Source organism: Hakea prostrata, chromosome 6 (genome assembly GCF_041222555.1).
Source record: "Hakea prostrata isolate BN-2017 chromosome 6, UWA_Hpros_2, whole genome shotgun sequence".
NCBI lineage: Eukaryota > Viridiplantae > Streptophyta > Magnoliopsida > Proteales > Proteaceae > Hakea > Hakea prostrata.
Window position 1 is genome coordinate 36,056,215 of NC_142605.1, and position 17,156 is coordinate 36,073,370.

A 17,156-nucleotide genomic window follows, 5' to 3' on the forward strand; every position below is an offset into this window, starting at 1 on the left:
CCCCCCCCAAAAAAAAAAAAACTCTCTGATCAGAAGATGGGAAAAAGCATCTCAAAAGGTTTAGCATGATAAAAAAAAAAGGAGGGGGGGGGGTTTGATCTTTCTCCAGTAAAAGAGAAAAAATGATCACAAATTCTCTTCCACATTTTATTTTTTGATAAACACTCTTCGACATTGAGTGGAAAAGGATTCCATACTATTTTTTGGAGTCTCGAAATCTTCCATTAAAAGGCTAAAATAAAGTGTCTTATTCAGACCCACAAAAGCACCCAGTGGTAGTGCTAATGGCACACCGTGTGAGTGAAAAGAGGTGAAGGTAGCTCAAAAGCCATGATAGTTTGGAAGCTCCATTAGTGTGGGAGAGACTGGGAGCATCTCACTCCACCAGATGCTTTTTTCGCTCTCTCCAACCCTTGGTGGACTTCAAAAGATCTATCCATAACTGTTTAATCCAAGAGAAAAGAGAAGACACTCTCTCTCACACAGCACAGACCAAGGCTTGGGGGTGTGGGGTGAAGGTTTATTATTCAGGGGAAATGAATAGAACTTAATTACAGGGAAATGTTGAATTTGAAAACCCAACTCTTGGAAAGATCATAGCCTTGAGGGAAGAGAGAAGAGACAAAATGTGGTTAAACCCATCTGTATTTGCCTCTCTGGTTACAAAATCACAGTGAAATCTTTTTTTCATATACCAGTTTAAGGTACAGAGTAACAAAGAAGTCCAGTATTGGAGCTTTAATCAATTGAAAGGTTCTTTGTCAGTTATCCACCACACTTTTTCTACTTGTGCTATAATTCCGTAGGATCTAAAGGAAACATAAAAAGATCACATAAGACGTGTTGTCGGATACTTTGGATGAATGCCAGATTAGATCACTGTTGAGGTTCCCTTGGCCTCGAGTTGCATTGTTGCATAATTGCATTGCGTCACAAGCTATTGCTTCAGTGCTGACTAATAATTGCGCAGCATTCTGGTGAATTTCGACCATTCATTTTGATTTTTTTTTTCTACCACCGAAACCTTAAAAAAAAATGGGTGGTTCAAATTGAATATTAATCACCACTTTAAATCTGGACCATTTGCAGCATTAAAACGAAGATCTAGTTTGTTGGTATATTTGCAACATCATCGAACACTAAACATCCCCGATTCATTATAGAAATTTAATAAGAAACAAATAAAACACCATCCAGTCGTTCACTTGAACATGGCTGTAAGCTCAAAATTGCAGGAGAACCCAACTCCTCAATCTCCCTCAACTCCAACTCCAACTCCAGCCTTCGTTGAAAAAGGGCCTACCAACATCGAGCAAGAGATTACACAGGAGCTAGGGAAACAGGGGAGGCTCTGCTTCCCATTCGTAGCCATGAATTTCACCTCGTTTGCCAAGCAAGCAGTCACTGTGGCATTTCTTGGTCGGCTTTGTAATCTCCAACTAGCAGGAGCCACACTGGGTCTCCCCTTTGGCAATGTTACTAGATTCTCTGTTTCAAATGGAACCTATCTGTGTGTAGGCTTATGGAGCCAAAAACTATCACCTCCTCCACAAGACACTAGTCATGGCGACAATTCTTGTAACATTCAAGTATTCAACAAACCCTGTTGCTTTCTTATGGCTTAAAGTTGACAAGATACTAATCCACTCCGGCCAACCACCAGATTTTTCAATTGTTGGAAAGAAATATCTCTTGTATTTTCTGCCTGACTTGGTAATCCCTTCATTCCTTTGTCCTCTCAAGGCCTATTTAACCTCCCAAAGCATTAGAGTCTCTATAATGTTCAGCTCAGCGCTTGCATTAGCCCTTCCTCTCATCAGCATCTTGTCCTCAAGAGCAAAAGGTCTCGAGGGAGTTTCTATGGCTGTCTGGTTAACTGATCTACTCAGTCATTCTGCTGGGATTGTATGTGTTGGTGCTGGGAAGAAGGAAAAGGAACAAGTGGGTTGGTGGGATCAAAGATTGGGAGACTGGATACAGTTACTAAGGCTCTGTGATCCATGTTGCCTCACCTCCTGCCTTGCGTGGTAGTGCAATGAGATAATGGTTCTTCCATATGCAATACAGGCTGCCGCAGTGGTAGCATTGGCGTTCAATTTTGATTACTTGCTATTCTGTCCCTTTCATTAGCCACTCGTGTATCAAATGAGCTTTGGGGCAAACAGAGCAAGCCCCGCACACAAAACCTGCGTATGTATCCTTGGCAGTAAGCAGCCAGAGGCCCCTGGTGATCTCTATTTTTAGCCATGATAAAGGAATCCTGACAGGCATCAAGAAAGTGATGCTGGGAATTGGGCTTCTTGGCTGGCATGACTGTGTGCTTCTTTCTCTTGATGTTTTCAATCTGAGGATTTATCGGGTAAATGAGGCCAACAAGGTACAAACAGTAGATGCCCGCAGCAACACACTGCTTGAGGTTGACGATCCAATCTCTGGGGGATTTGTTGATAGCTCAACAGTACTGTAAATACAACCAAACCCTTACAGGACTCTGTGTCCCTGTAGAATCCATAAACATCAACTGATCACAATTGGCATAGCAATCCAGAGAGAGAACCTGTGTACAACACCTGTCTTCCATAATGATACACAAATTAAACCATCTTCAAGTTCAGAAGTCCTCGAAAGAATAAATTGGGGGTTGTTGTGGACATGTAGGTGAAAAATGCTGTGCAACCAGGGTTGAAGTTGTAAAAGTACCATGGCATGGGGGACCACAAATCCCTGGGACTCGAGAAGACACCGGTTTACCAAAAAAAAAAAGAGAAAGACACCTGAAATATGGGTTTCACTTTATCACATTCATTTTCTATATTCTCCTGTAATCAAAAAGTATTCTTCTGTTCCTCTGAAAGTATCATCACTAAAATACCCTAGGAAATATAGGGCTCACTTTAATGATAAATTCTAAGTTCACAAATAAAATTTCTATCTTTTTGGGGCCATAAGATTGAGATCAATGCATTTGTCCCCTGTATTTATTGGCAAGTTAACACATTAGCATATGCGGCCTGTCACATGAATATTCCCTCTGAAAAACATCTAAGAACTCTGAATGAAGGAGCCGCACTAACTCTACATTACAAAAAAGTTCAGTAGCCCTCAGCAATACAAGAAAATGGCTAAATACACTAGTAACTATGCTTCCTATGCTTCCTGAATGGTGAAAATATATAGAAAGGGACAAAATGGGAACTGGATTACAAAGACAAATTTAAAGGGGGGAATATCATACACCTCTCAATTTCTTGTTTGATCTTGCTCGCTCAAGAACATTTAAGCAAAATGGGGCCCACTGACAAGCTGAGCATATCGGCTAGTGCTACCTGAACTTCGTTTGAACCATGTTCACAACCCACCAAACCTGACAGTAGAGGAAAAAACTGAGCCAAGCTCTCCTCAAACAAGTCCTCCTCCAAACCACAAATAACCTGGAGAGTAGAAACAATAAGCGGTGCTCGTGCTGCCAACTCCCTTCTTTTGGCAGAACCATGAGGAATCGGCCAGTGAGCCCTTGGCTGACCATCAGCAGGCACTTTGTATGAGCTTCCAGAGCAAGCTGTATCAATGTAAAATTGAAGGATCTCCCTACAGAGATCGGTAACATGGGCATCCACCTCTACATCCTCGTACCCAGGCGGCTTGTCTAGTCTCAGATTCTGCAACAAACTGAGGCAAACTTGGTAGGATTCATTCTCAAGGCGCAACAATGGAGGATCCTGCATCTGAGTCATGGAGCCAAGTTCCTGCAACTTCAACCTCAGAGTACTGTCACTGTTTATTTCATGAGCATGGAATGCCATTGCATGTAATCCATCATACAAAACCTCAGTGTTCTTTGCTGAAAGTTGAGCCCTATACATGTTATATATTTCCATGACAGCCTGCAAAGATTTGGTGGATGAGTATAGATTCGAAGGAAGGCCCCTGCCAAGTTTCCATACACACATGTACAAAGAGGTTTGGAGAAGGGGTGTCAAAAGGAATACATGCAAGGGACACTGATTCAAGGAAAATGTTCTTAAGACAAAGTATCATAGGAAGTGAGGACCACAAATTGCCTAATAACTCAAGAAGAAATATAAAAGAATAGGCCTCACTTCACAAATACAATATCTAATTTTTTTCTAAAAAGAAGTCGTAACTGATGCACAAGGTTCTTGTGTTTAGCAGCAGGTTCTGGGGAGCAAAATGTATGCAGCCTTACCACTGTTTCCAGAGAGGCCATCTGCAGGCGTTGAACACGTGACCAAGCGTTCAGCAAGTTAGCATTTGACCAATGTGCCTAGCGTAATGTTATAAACACATTTTTATATTCTCCCGAATAAGGATTCATTTACTATAGAAAAGAGAATATCACTTCCTGAAATGATTATCATTGGCATTGTAATAAATTAAGGGGCGAGCCTTGGTGCAAAGATCGGTGGACCACAGTAGCAGCTTGAGGTTAAGGCATCGAAAAAGCCTCTCAGCAAAAATTGTCAGGTAAGGTTGCACAGAAAAATTACCCCCCAACCCCGGGACTCTGCTTGTGTGGAAGCCTTGGCACCAGGTTTACCCCTTTCATTGTAATAATACCAGGTTAAATGAGTTACCAAATTAACTTGTCATATTAATATGACATCTATACTAACATTTATTACCAAAAACAAAAATACATAAAATGGAATCCTTAACTTATGTCCTGAATTATAGATAAGCTGCTCCAACAGGCAATTTAAAGGAATAGAATCAGACTTGCAAATTTGTAACATTTCCTTTTCAGGGAATATGTAACACTAGGAGGTCATGAATTTTGCTGCATTTGTACCCCCTCTTGGCTTTGGCAGGTGAACCCACAAACATAGATAGATTTCAGAATAATTTTCTATATAAAGGTTAAAATTTTTCTAAAGGCACTAACAAAGCACATGGAATAAAATTAGGGATGGAAAGGCTGTTTCCCATCTTGAATGTGCAACCAGTAGTCTGAACTAAGTCCAATTATATTGATTGTAATCCATCAATGGAATTGGAATTGATGGAAAGAAAATTCAGGCTTAAGTGAGGGGTAGTTTCTCATTTTCTTCTTGCCCTAGTTATTTCTTATTCATTATATAGTGAATGAAGTGGGAGATCCAATGTTAGTGGAAAAGTCCCATGTTTACACAAACAAATTGATTTCCATTCTTTCTCCTCTTCTTCTTTTTTCTTCATTTTTATTTACAGAGGAGAAGCTTTAATTTGAACCTTCTGGGTTTCACACTGTCATAGAGTTGACTGGCTATACACACCAATCCCACGGTTCAGATCACACACTAAACTAAAAACTCTCAAAAAAGGAGGAAGGCAGCACGAACTTGCAAAGATATTTCATTAATCAAATTCCTTTTCAATATTACCTCCCTACTACTATATATAAAATACTCAAAAATAAACTATTATACTAAAAGGAAGGCCTAACACAATCCTTAACCTATTAGGTAACTTCAATTGACTAGCAAACCAAGATGGATTTAAAATAGGAGAGAATTTATGAAGTCCTAATCCAGGCTGACTAAAAACTTGCTAACAATTAATTGCAACTTAAATTGAAACACATAGAATCGGTTCACTTGGATTAAACCAAAACAACTTAAAAATAAAACAAGAAGCAACTTCTAAACTGAATCAGCAATCGAGCTATTTGAAGTGGGTCAGTCACAACACAAAATGACATATATGAACTAGTAATCCAGAAGTGAAGGTGAAATGTAGAATATAGACAAAAGAAATCACACACCTGGATCAACAGAAGCTGAACAGCAGCCCGGCATTTAGCATCAGAAATCACAAAATAAAGATTGTGTACTCTCAAGCTCTCCAATTCATCATCAGGCAGAACTGACTCAGCAGACTCCCCATAGTTTTGTGCCAAAGAATCTTCATCATTTCTAGCCACAATGCTCCCATCGATAATACGTGAAAAATCAGGAAGTGTAGCAATGGCTGCTTCTTTGAATGATAATACCACTTCTAGCCACTTCTCTTCAGAAAATAGATTCCCTGCATTAGTCATTAGGCGAACAAATGCAGCAATGCCAATGCCAGCAAGGCTTTGGTGAGGACGTTTGATGAAACTTATCAGCAACATCAGCACTTTTCTCAAGAGAGGATTGACAGTGATATAAAAATTAACAAACAGATCAACAACTAGTTGGAGGGCCAGTGTGCATGTTTCATAGACCCATGCATCTTGATCTAACTCATTTGTATCGCCCTCAGTTCCTGCCGTATGTGAGTCATCTCCAGAAGGATCAATAGCATGCCGAACATAGTCAAATATAGGGAAAAGAACCGAGTCAAATACCCTTTCCCACAACGGCAATGAGAAAAGATGACCATAGTTGCGCAGAGAATCAAAGAGCACTTTTAAGGCACTTTGTCGAACGTCAGGCCTTGGGTCAAAGCTAAGCTCTGACAATCCTGCACCATAAATGAGTTATAGTACTGCCAATCATTACATGGTTCCATTTACTAGTACGCATAAGAGGACAAACACAAAATGTCTAAAATTTGCTTTCGACAGCATCAAACACCAATGCAGATATATTTTCCTAACCTGCCAATAATGGGAACCAGAAATATAGATGATTGTCCTTATCAGCAAAGGCTACAATGTCATGTTTTCCATCTTTGACTACTTGACGTGATGGTGCCATCTTCTGAGACGATTCCAAGTCCTTATTCCTTGATGGGGAACCAAGATCTCCTTCTGCAAGTTTGGCAGCACAGAACTGAAGAAAAGCAATTGCATTGAGACTAATATCCTTGTTGAACCTAGTATTTGTAAATGCAATCAAGCAGTTCACACAGTCTGTAAATGTGGTGGTTTCTGTTTCCGTTATGTATGGGAAGTAGTCTCTCACAATCTTCTCAATTATCTCAAAAGCCAAGAGCACAATGTTCTTGTGGTCATCATAAGCTGCAGTTGTGAAAACCTGGAAAAACAAATAAAACAAAAGAACTCATAAACATACATGTATATACATTTCTACCAATGTATTGATAAAAACAAACAGAGTAAATAAGAAGACTCGTATAAATTAAAGAATATAAGTATGCAATATACGTACCAGGAAAATGTAAAAAAGTACTAAGTAATGAAGTGGAAAAGAACTCAAAATTTCATGATTGGGAATGAAATATGGGCCACAACAAATAACAGAAATTCCATAGTGTATGGTAAAAACTTAGGATAAGACTGGGTTGGATTAAAAAAAAGGAGAGCTGAGCAATGCCATGTAAACCAAACAAAAAAGATGTTTGGTAGAAATCAGTACCATGAACATGCTTTTCCATCCAGACTTGACATTATTGACACGAGATAAAACCATTTGTGAGATGCATCTGATAATCAGTTCTCTTATTTCAACAGCACAACTCTTGCGCATTACAATGACAAAAGGCTTCATGAATTCATTCTGGAAGTTATAATTAGCCAGTTCTTCTCTCTCTAAAAACTTCATCGCTAACTGGCGTAAGGAGTCCATCGCAAAAATTGCAATTGAAAGATTTTCAGAGCAGCCAATAGTCACAAAGAAATCCGAGAGAACATGCCAGATACATGACCATACAAGCCTGATACGATTCATGTTATAATGTCTGCAGGAAAGGAAACCCAAAGGAAGATTAAACAGTTACTTAATAACAGAGAGACGGATACCCATAAAAACTCCAATATATATATATATATATATATATGAAAGTATGTCCAAGCTTGAAAGCAAAATACAGTAGGGATGATTCGTACGCAATCTCAACAATCTTTGTAAGGCTGAAAACCCTGGGATCAGACGTAGATCGCAATTCTTCAATAGAAACTTTGCAGAGGGATTTAACGAAGTCGACAATTGCCTCACTATTCAATCTTTGACTTCTTGTGAATATGCGATTCATTTCAGAGCTTCCAACTTGCTCCAACATGTTTAGGTTGGACACTAAATTTTTCATCTGTTCAGTTGTAACTACCCCTGAACCACGGCCACCAAAACCGGCACTGTCGTATGAACCCCTTGTGGCAGCTGCAGCTGCAAATTGAATTCGTCCAGGTCCCTTTTTCTTCAGAACAGGAAGGATGGTTGACTTGGCTTGTTTTGATTTTTCAATTTCATTTTGAGGGATTGCAAAAAAAGTAGCATCTGGAGGAGCACCCTCCCCTAAGAGATGTAAATGCTCAAACCGTGAAACACATGTCAAAATGTGTTCCCAAGCTTCTTGTAAGTAATTTCCATCCTCATCAGCAATGATAAGAAGTACCTGTAGAATGCAAATGCATTGCCAAGTCACAGCATAGAATAAGTATTTACATCTGCACGAGGAAAATACCATCTGAAGCAAATTCAGTTAGACAAATGAAGACATCATACAATAGCAAGTTCTAAAAGACAAAAGGTTGCAGCACACAATGTCATTATATGAAAATCTAGTGCTCTTAAGTTTTCAACGCAAGTAGCTGACATTTTTGTTGCTTTGGAGACTTGTTATTTATTTGAGACATGATGCTTTCAAACCTTACGCAAATATTTGTTTATTTTACTTTAGTCTTTCGAAGAACAACTATTGCGAAAGTATAAATAAGCTCTACAAGTAGTTACATCAGAGTGTAGTTTTATTGCCTACCAGAAACAAATGCTTTCTCCATCAGTAAGCAACACAAAATAGAATTCTCCACCAGCAAGGTAGCACAATTAGAAACTAATTCCTTTTAAAAGACAAGATCACATCCACACTTAGCAAACCAGTATAAAACTAAGCACCAACCTTGATTGCATCAATGTTTTTCTGCTTGATATCAGCAGCTGAGTGGAGGGAAGTGAACTTTGCCAATGAAGTAACAAAGACATCCCTGTGGGTCTTCATTGACATCACTGCAGTAACATGGATTGCATAACGGAAGCCTTCAAGACACTGGGCAATTACTACTCCATCATCACTTTGGTCCAGTGGAACACTGAAAGCAGCTAGCATTGGAGCCCAACAGACCTCAATCATGAATCTCAAGATTACTATATCTGTTGCAGCATAATAGACTGATCTGCAAATTGATAAAAGGATATCTAAATGAAAAGGACAGTTTAGGAGTCTCGTATTTCCTTCATAAAATGAACCCATATATGCAACTGTGCTCTAACCAGGCAGAGAAAAAATTACAACCATGTCTACAAGACTAGATGACAACGAATATATGAGGCATTAAGGTATCTAGGGATTAACCACACCTTCCAAGGATTGTAAATTACAAGGCTATCTCAGGGATCTCACATGAAGCATTTGTGCGGCTAGAACATGGGAAAAGGTTGTCAAGCTTACTCAGATTTACGAGCTTTTTCCTTGAATTGCTCTTGCATGTGTCTCATGAGCTCATCACTGGTTTCAATATGCGTTTCCTCTTCTCTCTTACGAATAACAATATTCAAAATGCTATCCAAGCCTAGAATTTTGTTTGAATTCATAGCCTGCTTCTGTTGAGAGGCTAAGTCAACTTCTTCTTTCATTTTAATCTCATTCTTTGAAATCCGTTCAAACAAGGATCTCAAATACTCATCAGGAAGATCTTTTCCATCATCTATACCACGATTGTTCCTTATGAAATCATCAGCAGACATCTGCATTATCAGTAAATATAACAATTTTCAGTATTGCAGTTCCATAGTGGTGACATGATTTTTCTATCAAGAGGAGTGAAAGAAGTATAAAAAAAGGGAGAGAATCTAAAGAATTTTCACAAACCTCAAATATATTCCATTGAGATTAAGAGAACCCACCTTATTCTTGACCATAGCATTATGAGCATCAGTGTTGAGCATTATAACAGAGTATGCAAGGACATACGCAGTATCTGCACTAGTGAAAACCTTGGGATTACATTTGCAATAACGTTCAGCAAACTTTTCCATGATGCGATCAATTTTTTGAGCTTCACCTGGCAACCTAAAGCCTTGCAGGAAAGACCTGATTGCCTCATCAAATTCCATCCCTTGAAAATCAAAGGAATCCACATATGAATGCATTACTTTTAGTGGCAACTCTTCCCTCTCTCCTAGATAATCACCAATTAAAGTCTTGTTCAGGCCAGATGCATCTTTGAGGAAAGCTGCAATCTCCTCTGGTGAGCCACCTACCTTCTTTGCATTGACAAGGAACTCAATTCCTTTTTTAGGTTTTCGATTAAAAAGCGAAATTCCTTCCTGTCATGCATTTTTTATTAGATCCCACACGACACAATAATGATAGAGAATGAAGCAGAGAATTTAACATGAACATCCAAATTGATCATAACATTATCAACCTGAAGTTCAAGCTTGTAAGCACGGCGCTGTTCAATAGATGACACATCAGAAACTTCACTGGAAGTTTCAGAATGAGAATCCGATGCTTCAGCAAGCTCATGCTCTATCCCATTTTCCATAGGAAGAGTCCCCGTTTCAGAACTGTTTTCATTTGCTTCTATTTTCATAGGAGAATGAGGATCAGGAATACGCAACTGTTTGTTCATCCAATCTCCCATTGACCTCAAAATTGCCACTAAGCACTTCATAGCTTCAAGTTTCATGGTGGCATCCTGCGCTGAAAGTAAGTTAGTAGCAGTTCCAGGACTGACACCCTGAGCAGTTTTTAGAAGTCCATTGACCATCCTGTCATCATAAAAATTAAGAGGTAAAAGAATGAGACGAAAATATTCAGGACATTCAGGGGATGGTCAAGTTATGTGGCTGTAAGTTCTGTGGCCAAAAGAGAATTCATTGAATAAGGAAATAAAGCCTACCTCTCAAATACATTAGAAGAATTGACATCACAGTCATAGTTAATGAAAATATCTGCCAAAATCTGTGAATCAACACATAATTTATCCAGAAACCGAAGCACTATCATCTTCTGCTGAAAATTAGGCTGAACAACATTTTCTAAAACTCTGAGAACAATCATAGGAAAGAATACTCCAATCTCTGCCTTCAGTCCAGCTCGGAATCTTGATACCAGACTGATAAAAATGGAGCATGAAAGCTGGAAAACAATCATAAGAGTGGAAGCACTGTTTTTCAACAATGACAGACACAAATATTGCTTGATAGCACCCAAGAATCTGCATCGTATAAAGTAAAGTAGACAAGATATCAGAAAATAAGCCACACAGAATATTAATAAAAATACATACAACTTTGGGGAAATGAAAGAGGTTGCAAAATCCATAGCAAGCACAGGGTAATAATACCTTACTAGCAAGACACATGAAAGGAAATTTCAAAAGTGCATCTAGGACTGAAAGCACAAAAAGAGCAAACTCGGTGCCAAAGGTTAGTCTGGGGAGCAGTTTTCTTATGCAGTCTTACCCTAACAATTTTTGCTGGGAGGCTGTTTTGATCTTGGATTGAAAACATCTGCTATATAAATTCGTAAAGAAAAGTATGAACCAGATCCTAACTAATAGAGACAAGTGTGGACCATGTTAGAACTAGCAAGAGGAATTCAGACGCACCATATTTCTTCAAAAGTAATATGGGCTCCGAATTCAAATTCCAAGTCATATAAGACACATTGAATCAAGCAAGCAAGACAAGGAACATCAATAAAAACTATTTGTCTTACTCAAAGAGAAGCGTTTATAGCACATAAGGTATACAAAAACCCCAGAGAAAAACATAAGATGATATTGTCCAGCAAAGATCATGAAAAAGAGATACATGTATGAATAAAGAGACGAGGAAGTGCATGCTGTTCGTATTTACATCCCTTTCCTCTCATAGTCTCTCTATATTACCTCTCTCCACTGATTAAGTACTTGCTACCCACAATTGGCTTGGCATGTAAAACGCTATATAAGCATGCGGCATATAGCTATTTCTAGAAAAGTTCACTCATACATTAAGATTATGACAACAACAAGCCTTATCCCAACTAAATGGGATCGATCAGCTACATGGATCCTTGCCTTCCAATCAGCTTCTATTTGAGGCCATACTAGATACAAGACATAAGCCATGAATATCCTTCCTCACCACTTCTCCTAAGGTTATCTTATGTGTGCCCCTACCTCTTCTAGTTTCTTTGATCTAAGATTAAATCACTTTCCCAAACAGGGGCATTTAAAGGCATCCGTTGAACATGGCCGTGCGACCTCAATCGACTTTCTTGTAGCTTATCATTTATCAAAGCTACACTCATCCATCTTAATATCCTCATTTCTGCTACTTAGAGTTTATCTACATGATGCTTCTTAATAGCCATCACTCTGCACCATACATCATAGTACAACTTTGAGCTTCAAAGGAATACATTGATCTCACAAGACCCTGAATGTGCCTCTCCACTTCATCCAACCCATTTAAATTCTTTGGGAAATATCATCCTCTATATCCCCTTCTTTATTGATGATTGAGCCAACATACCTAAAATAATTGTTTTTTGGAATCTCCCTCCCATTAAGTTTCACCACCTCATCATCTGTCTGATCATGATCAAAGTTACACACTAGATATTCTATCTTCCTCCTACTTAGTTTAAAGCCTTTTGAATCCAAAATTGCTCGTCATGATTCTACCTGTCTCATCTATCAAAAATAATATCATTAGCGAAAAGCATATACAAGGGACCTCATCTTGAATGTGTTCATTCACACATTATGATTCTCTAGAACTTATTCCAACCCTAGGTTAAGAGCCAAGGATGCTAATACTCTAATTCAACATTTTATTCCACAATGATTAGGGGCAGGCCTTGGCACAATGGTCAATGGACCATAGTTGTAGCTTAAGGTCAAGGTGTTTAAACAACCTCCCACCAAAAACTGTTGAGGTAAGCTTGTGAAGGAAAAATGCCCCCTAGTTCCACTTGTGCAGAAGCCTTTGGCATCAACTCACCCTTTAGTGATTAGGGTTTCCTTCCCAAGACATAGAAATGAGACCCAAAAAACACGGTAATGTAGTATTATATTTGATTGATCAAAACAGTAGCCAAATAGAATCTTTCACAGGGAATATTCAGATTTAATAGACTTGAGATAAATAGAATTCATATATGAAGGTAGGCTGAAAACCGGAGTGGTAGTACAAAGGATATTAGCTAAACAACATGCACTAAATAGGTCTTCAAAATAAGGGCAGAAGTATGAAGAAGACATGGAAGGAACAATGTAAGAGTATTGAGAGAAAAATAAGAACAACAAAGTACACCCGGGCTTCACACCGCAAGGTGGATCGATTGGATTGAACACCAATCTTCCTTGATCAAACACAAGGATTCTTCAAAAAGGAAATAACTAACAAGCAATTTGATTTCAAAGTTGACTGTTGAGTTATGTCATCACCCTCTTACGTAAGTCTCTTTATATAGCATTTTAAAGAGACATAAACATTAATTGTAACATCCAACCACTAGCTAACACCTACCTATTAATAACTCAACTATTACCTAACTCTTCACAAAGGAAAAATCCTTTGACAATAAGTTCTTTTATTTTCAAAGCACATCCCCTTTTATTGACTTTTCAAGAACTAGACTTGGGCTTAGGTTTAGACCCTGGAGATCAAAATATGTGGGCTAACTTTAACCCACTAAAACAGTCCTAGCCCATAAAAGCCATTGGCTGATTTGATTGATAGCTTTAGGCCTTTGATGGGTCTGACCCAATGGGCTTCTTCTTTCTTGAATATGTCTTCAATTCTGCATCACACAATCAACTAAGAAAGTGTCTCTAGGCACACCCGAGTTGAAGAAACCTAAACTAATGAGTATTGAAATTTGGATCAGAATTAAATCACCTAACAGATTAATTGTTTGAAGTGCAATGTCGTTCCAGGAACTAGATTCAAGGCTCAATCATTATCCTAAGACACACCTTAAAGTATGCTCAAATGTCCATGAAATTTTGCCAATACAACATATAACCCTAAAGGGCCAAAGAACTCCAGCCCAAAGGGCAAAATTATTGCCGCAGTACCACCACCTAAGGTCCTATCTTCCGATAAATTACAAACACTAATCTCCTCTCACAAATCCCCAACCAACCACCAATAGTTGTGGACTCCCCTTGGTCATTTAACACCATCCAATTTGCATCAATTCCCTCCTCACTCATTGCACATAACCTTTTGTCTTCCATAGATTAGACCGATAAGTAGTGAACAGTCACAAATCAAGAGGGATATAAGAAGGTGAAGGTAAATGGTCAAAGGAAATATGCTCAAAAATACCGACTAGCACCTCTCATTGAGGATGTCAGGGTTTGATCCTCCCTGATGATATATGTAATTGTCCCCACCCCCTATTCCCAGTAAGTTAATATAAACCACCCCTTTTACCACCAAAAAACAATAAGTACACACTCAAATTTGCAGAGATTCCTCTTCGGATTAGATCATGCATCGGTGCAACAAGGAAGAAGCATATAAACCCGATGTGTTAGAGCATATGCAGATATTTAGAACATCTTGACACGTTCTAAACATGTGTGAAGACCAGTATTCCAAAGCTTATGACATGCCCACTAAGCCAGGATTTACGTACCCAACAAACCCCGTATTGATTAGCAATATGTAGATAGAAGGAAAATCACTAATAAACTGAAAACAACTGAGATGGCATAAGTTCGTACCAACTGGCAACACACGAATCTCAAAATACAAAATTTTTAGACTAGGTATTAACGAAAAGGTGAGAAAGGAAATCAGAGAGGTAACCCTCATTAACAAATCAATAAGAAGATAAAACAAAATATAATTGACAGTTGCATACCTGTCGCTGGTCCTGAAAACAGCTCCTGCATTCTCCAGGAGAATTTTCAGCAACTCCAAAGCCACAATCTTTCCACGCATCAAATGTGGATCATTCAAGGCCTCCTTGGGAGGCGTTTTCATAGAGAGCTTACAAAGTGCTCTAAAAACCAAGAATGCATCCCTTCTTAGCTTATTCCCAATCTGAACTTCCAAGTCATCATCTCTCTCAGTCTCTCCATCCGCCAATTCCCCCTTCCTCCCTTCCAAAGCAGTCTTATACATACTGATCTCCCAGTATTTGGCATCCAGCATGTCCTTGTCCGTGGAATCCAGTAAATCAGCCGGATTTGTTGTTTCACACGTTGCAGTCTCGAATGCGCCATCATGCCCACCCAATGCAGCCTTCCCAGTTGGAGTAGGATTCAAGACCACATCGATATCTTGCATGATCTTCGTAATGAACCCCTGGACAAACTGCGTCATGCTTCCATCAACGTCAGACTTCTCCAATGGCTCCATCAGCTCCGCGACCACAATTGGTTGAACAGGAACAGTCGACGAATCAGCCTCCATTCTCCGGAATACAATCACCAGCATCTGTATCAGAGATGCCTTGGCAGTCGTCTGGTTAACAACGTTCTTGCTCGTCAAGTAGATATCGTAACATGTTCTAACGATCTGTAACAAGCAATCCCCGTGGATCCGCAATGAGACAGAAGTAACGGCAGAAAGCAATGTCTTAAGTATCAAGAGCTCAATTGCATCATCCCCCAAATCATAGCACTTACAGACAGCTTCCACCACACGAGCGAGAAGCTTGGCGTCAGGGCCTCCGGAGGGGTCCGCCTCACCGCGAATGAAGCCATAAGCAATCAATTTCTGGATGCAATCGACAGCCGGATCAGCAATCTTAAGGAATCCAGATCCACAAGCGGCAATAAGAGGACTCAAAATCGATTCAGAATCCGCCAAAGAGAATTCACCAGGACCGCAATCTTGTAACGGTCCGGGCATTGAATCTTCATCGGAGGACGTCGAAGTCTTTTCAGGAGAACCTAATCTTTCGATTATAGATCTGCATTCATGAACGAGTTTGGTATGTTTTCTCCACGATCCATGCTTAATAATCTTCTCGAGAGCCGGAGTGATTACCAGACTCAAACGGGAATCGGCTTCCGAAGAAGCCATTCCCGATCAAAGCCTAACAAGGATTTAGATCTAACGAATAATTACTAGGGTTTTTCACTTCCGAAACAGCCACTGAGCTCTCCTGGTTCTTCAATGGTGACCGTTTAAGCAATTCACCAGAAACATGAATGCTCAGGTTTCTTTTTTCTCGCCTCTCCGACACGAGGGTGAAGAGGAAACAAAATGAAAATTTTCTCCATTTAATAACTTTTTTTTTTTTTTTTGGCAGACTGTCCCCTTTAATAATAATGTGCCCATAATTAATTACTCACACTTTCCTACTGAGAATTTCATTTCTCGTAAAGTGGAAGAACGTTCCAATTCCCAGAAACTCAGTGGGAAAACCTCAAACTCTCCATGACCGTCAAGTAAAACAATTCAGACCGTCGGATCAAATCTCATTTGAAATTTCAGATCTTCGTGGTCATGAGTGAAGCTTTTTCTGCATATGCCAACATGACAACATCTCTGGTTCTCTGATATTGATTTCTTTATTATGATTTTATCCTCTAATTTGACCATGTGGTTCATCAAAAGTTTGACTTTGCGGGCCCCACTTAGATGGTTTGTTAATGCGAGGGTGAAGATCACGGCAGTGCCCATCCAACGGCTGTTACTTAACCATGCAATTTATACGGCCACCCAATAATCAAATCTCGATGTACTTTAGAATGCTTCAATTGGAATCCTCCATAATTAACTTTCGATGTCTTTGAATGCTTTTTCTCTATTTGCTGTTGACCCCCCCAAAAAAAGGAAATTCCTCCACCGCCCTGCCACGTGTCAAGCAATTATGGAGTTCGGCCTCATAGTTCGAACCTCCTTGGGCCAGGGGTGATATCAGTTTCAAAAGAAAATTGATTATGGAGTTGGGTCACGATCCACCATGCTGTTAATGGGCTAAATCTGTACCCATGAGCTCTATGGGTCAGGTGGACAGCTTGACGTGGTACTGAACTTAAGGCTTGGACCTCCATTTATGGTTTTAGTTGGGCTTGGGCCCCAAGTTTTGGAGTACTTTATGTTAAATTCCAGGCCCATTATAATGGACTTAGGCTTAGGGCCTATTCTAGAGACTATTTAACTATATGGCATATCAACACAAGTAGGTCTGTTGGGCCTGTGAAAGCTTTAGCACAGCTCAGCCCAGCCCTTTTCACAACCAATCATCAAATAAGGAGTGTACCAGTAAGGAGCAAGGGAACATTTTCTGTATCCACTAGGGGTAAAAATGTT

The 17,156-nt window shown here is 39.4% G+C and overlaps 1 protein-coding gene and 1 pseudogene across 1 annotated transcript; one reads left to right on the plus strand and one right to left on the minus strand.

The window, feature by feature from the left end:
* The first annotated feature begins 1,103 nt into the window (after positions 1 to 1,103).
* Positions 1,104 to 2,853, plus strand: LOC149013720 (protein DETOXIFICATION 56 pseudogene; annotated as a pseudogene).
* EDA10 (SEC7-like guanine nucleotide exchange family protein) lies at positions 2,837 to 16,107 on the minus strand. The gene is made up of 11 exons (XM_089157951.1): positions 14,752 to 16,107; positions 10,787 to 11,104; positions 10,310 to 10,655; positions 9,786 to 10,208; positions 9,331 to 9,626; positions 8,782 to 9,055; positions 7,772 to 8,277; positions 7,302 to 7,623; positions 6,581 to 6,959; positions 5,762 to 6,444; positions 2,837 to 3,884 (listed from the first exon to the last, which is right to left on the minus strand). The coding sequence occupies exons 1-11, from the start codon at positions 15,918 to 15,920 to the stop codon at positions 3,267 to 3,269; spliced, it is 5,334 nt and encodes a 1,777-aa protein (XP_089014077.1). The 5' UTR covers positions 15,921 to 16,107; the 3' UTR covers positions 2,837 to 3,266.
* Positions 16,108 to 17,156: the final 1,049 nt, after the last annotated feature.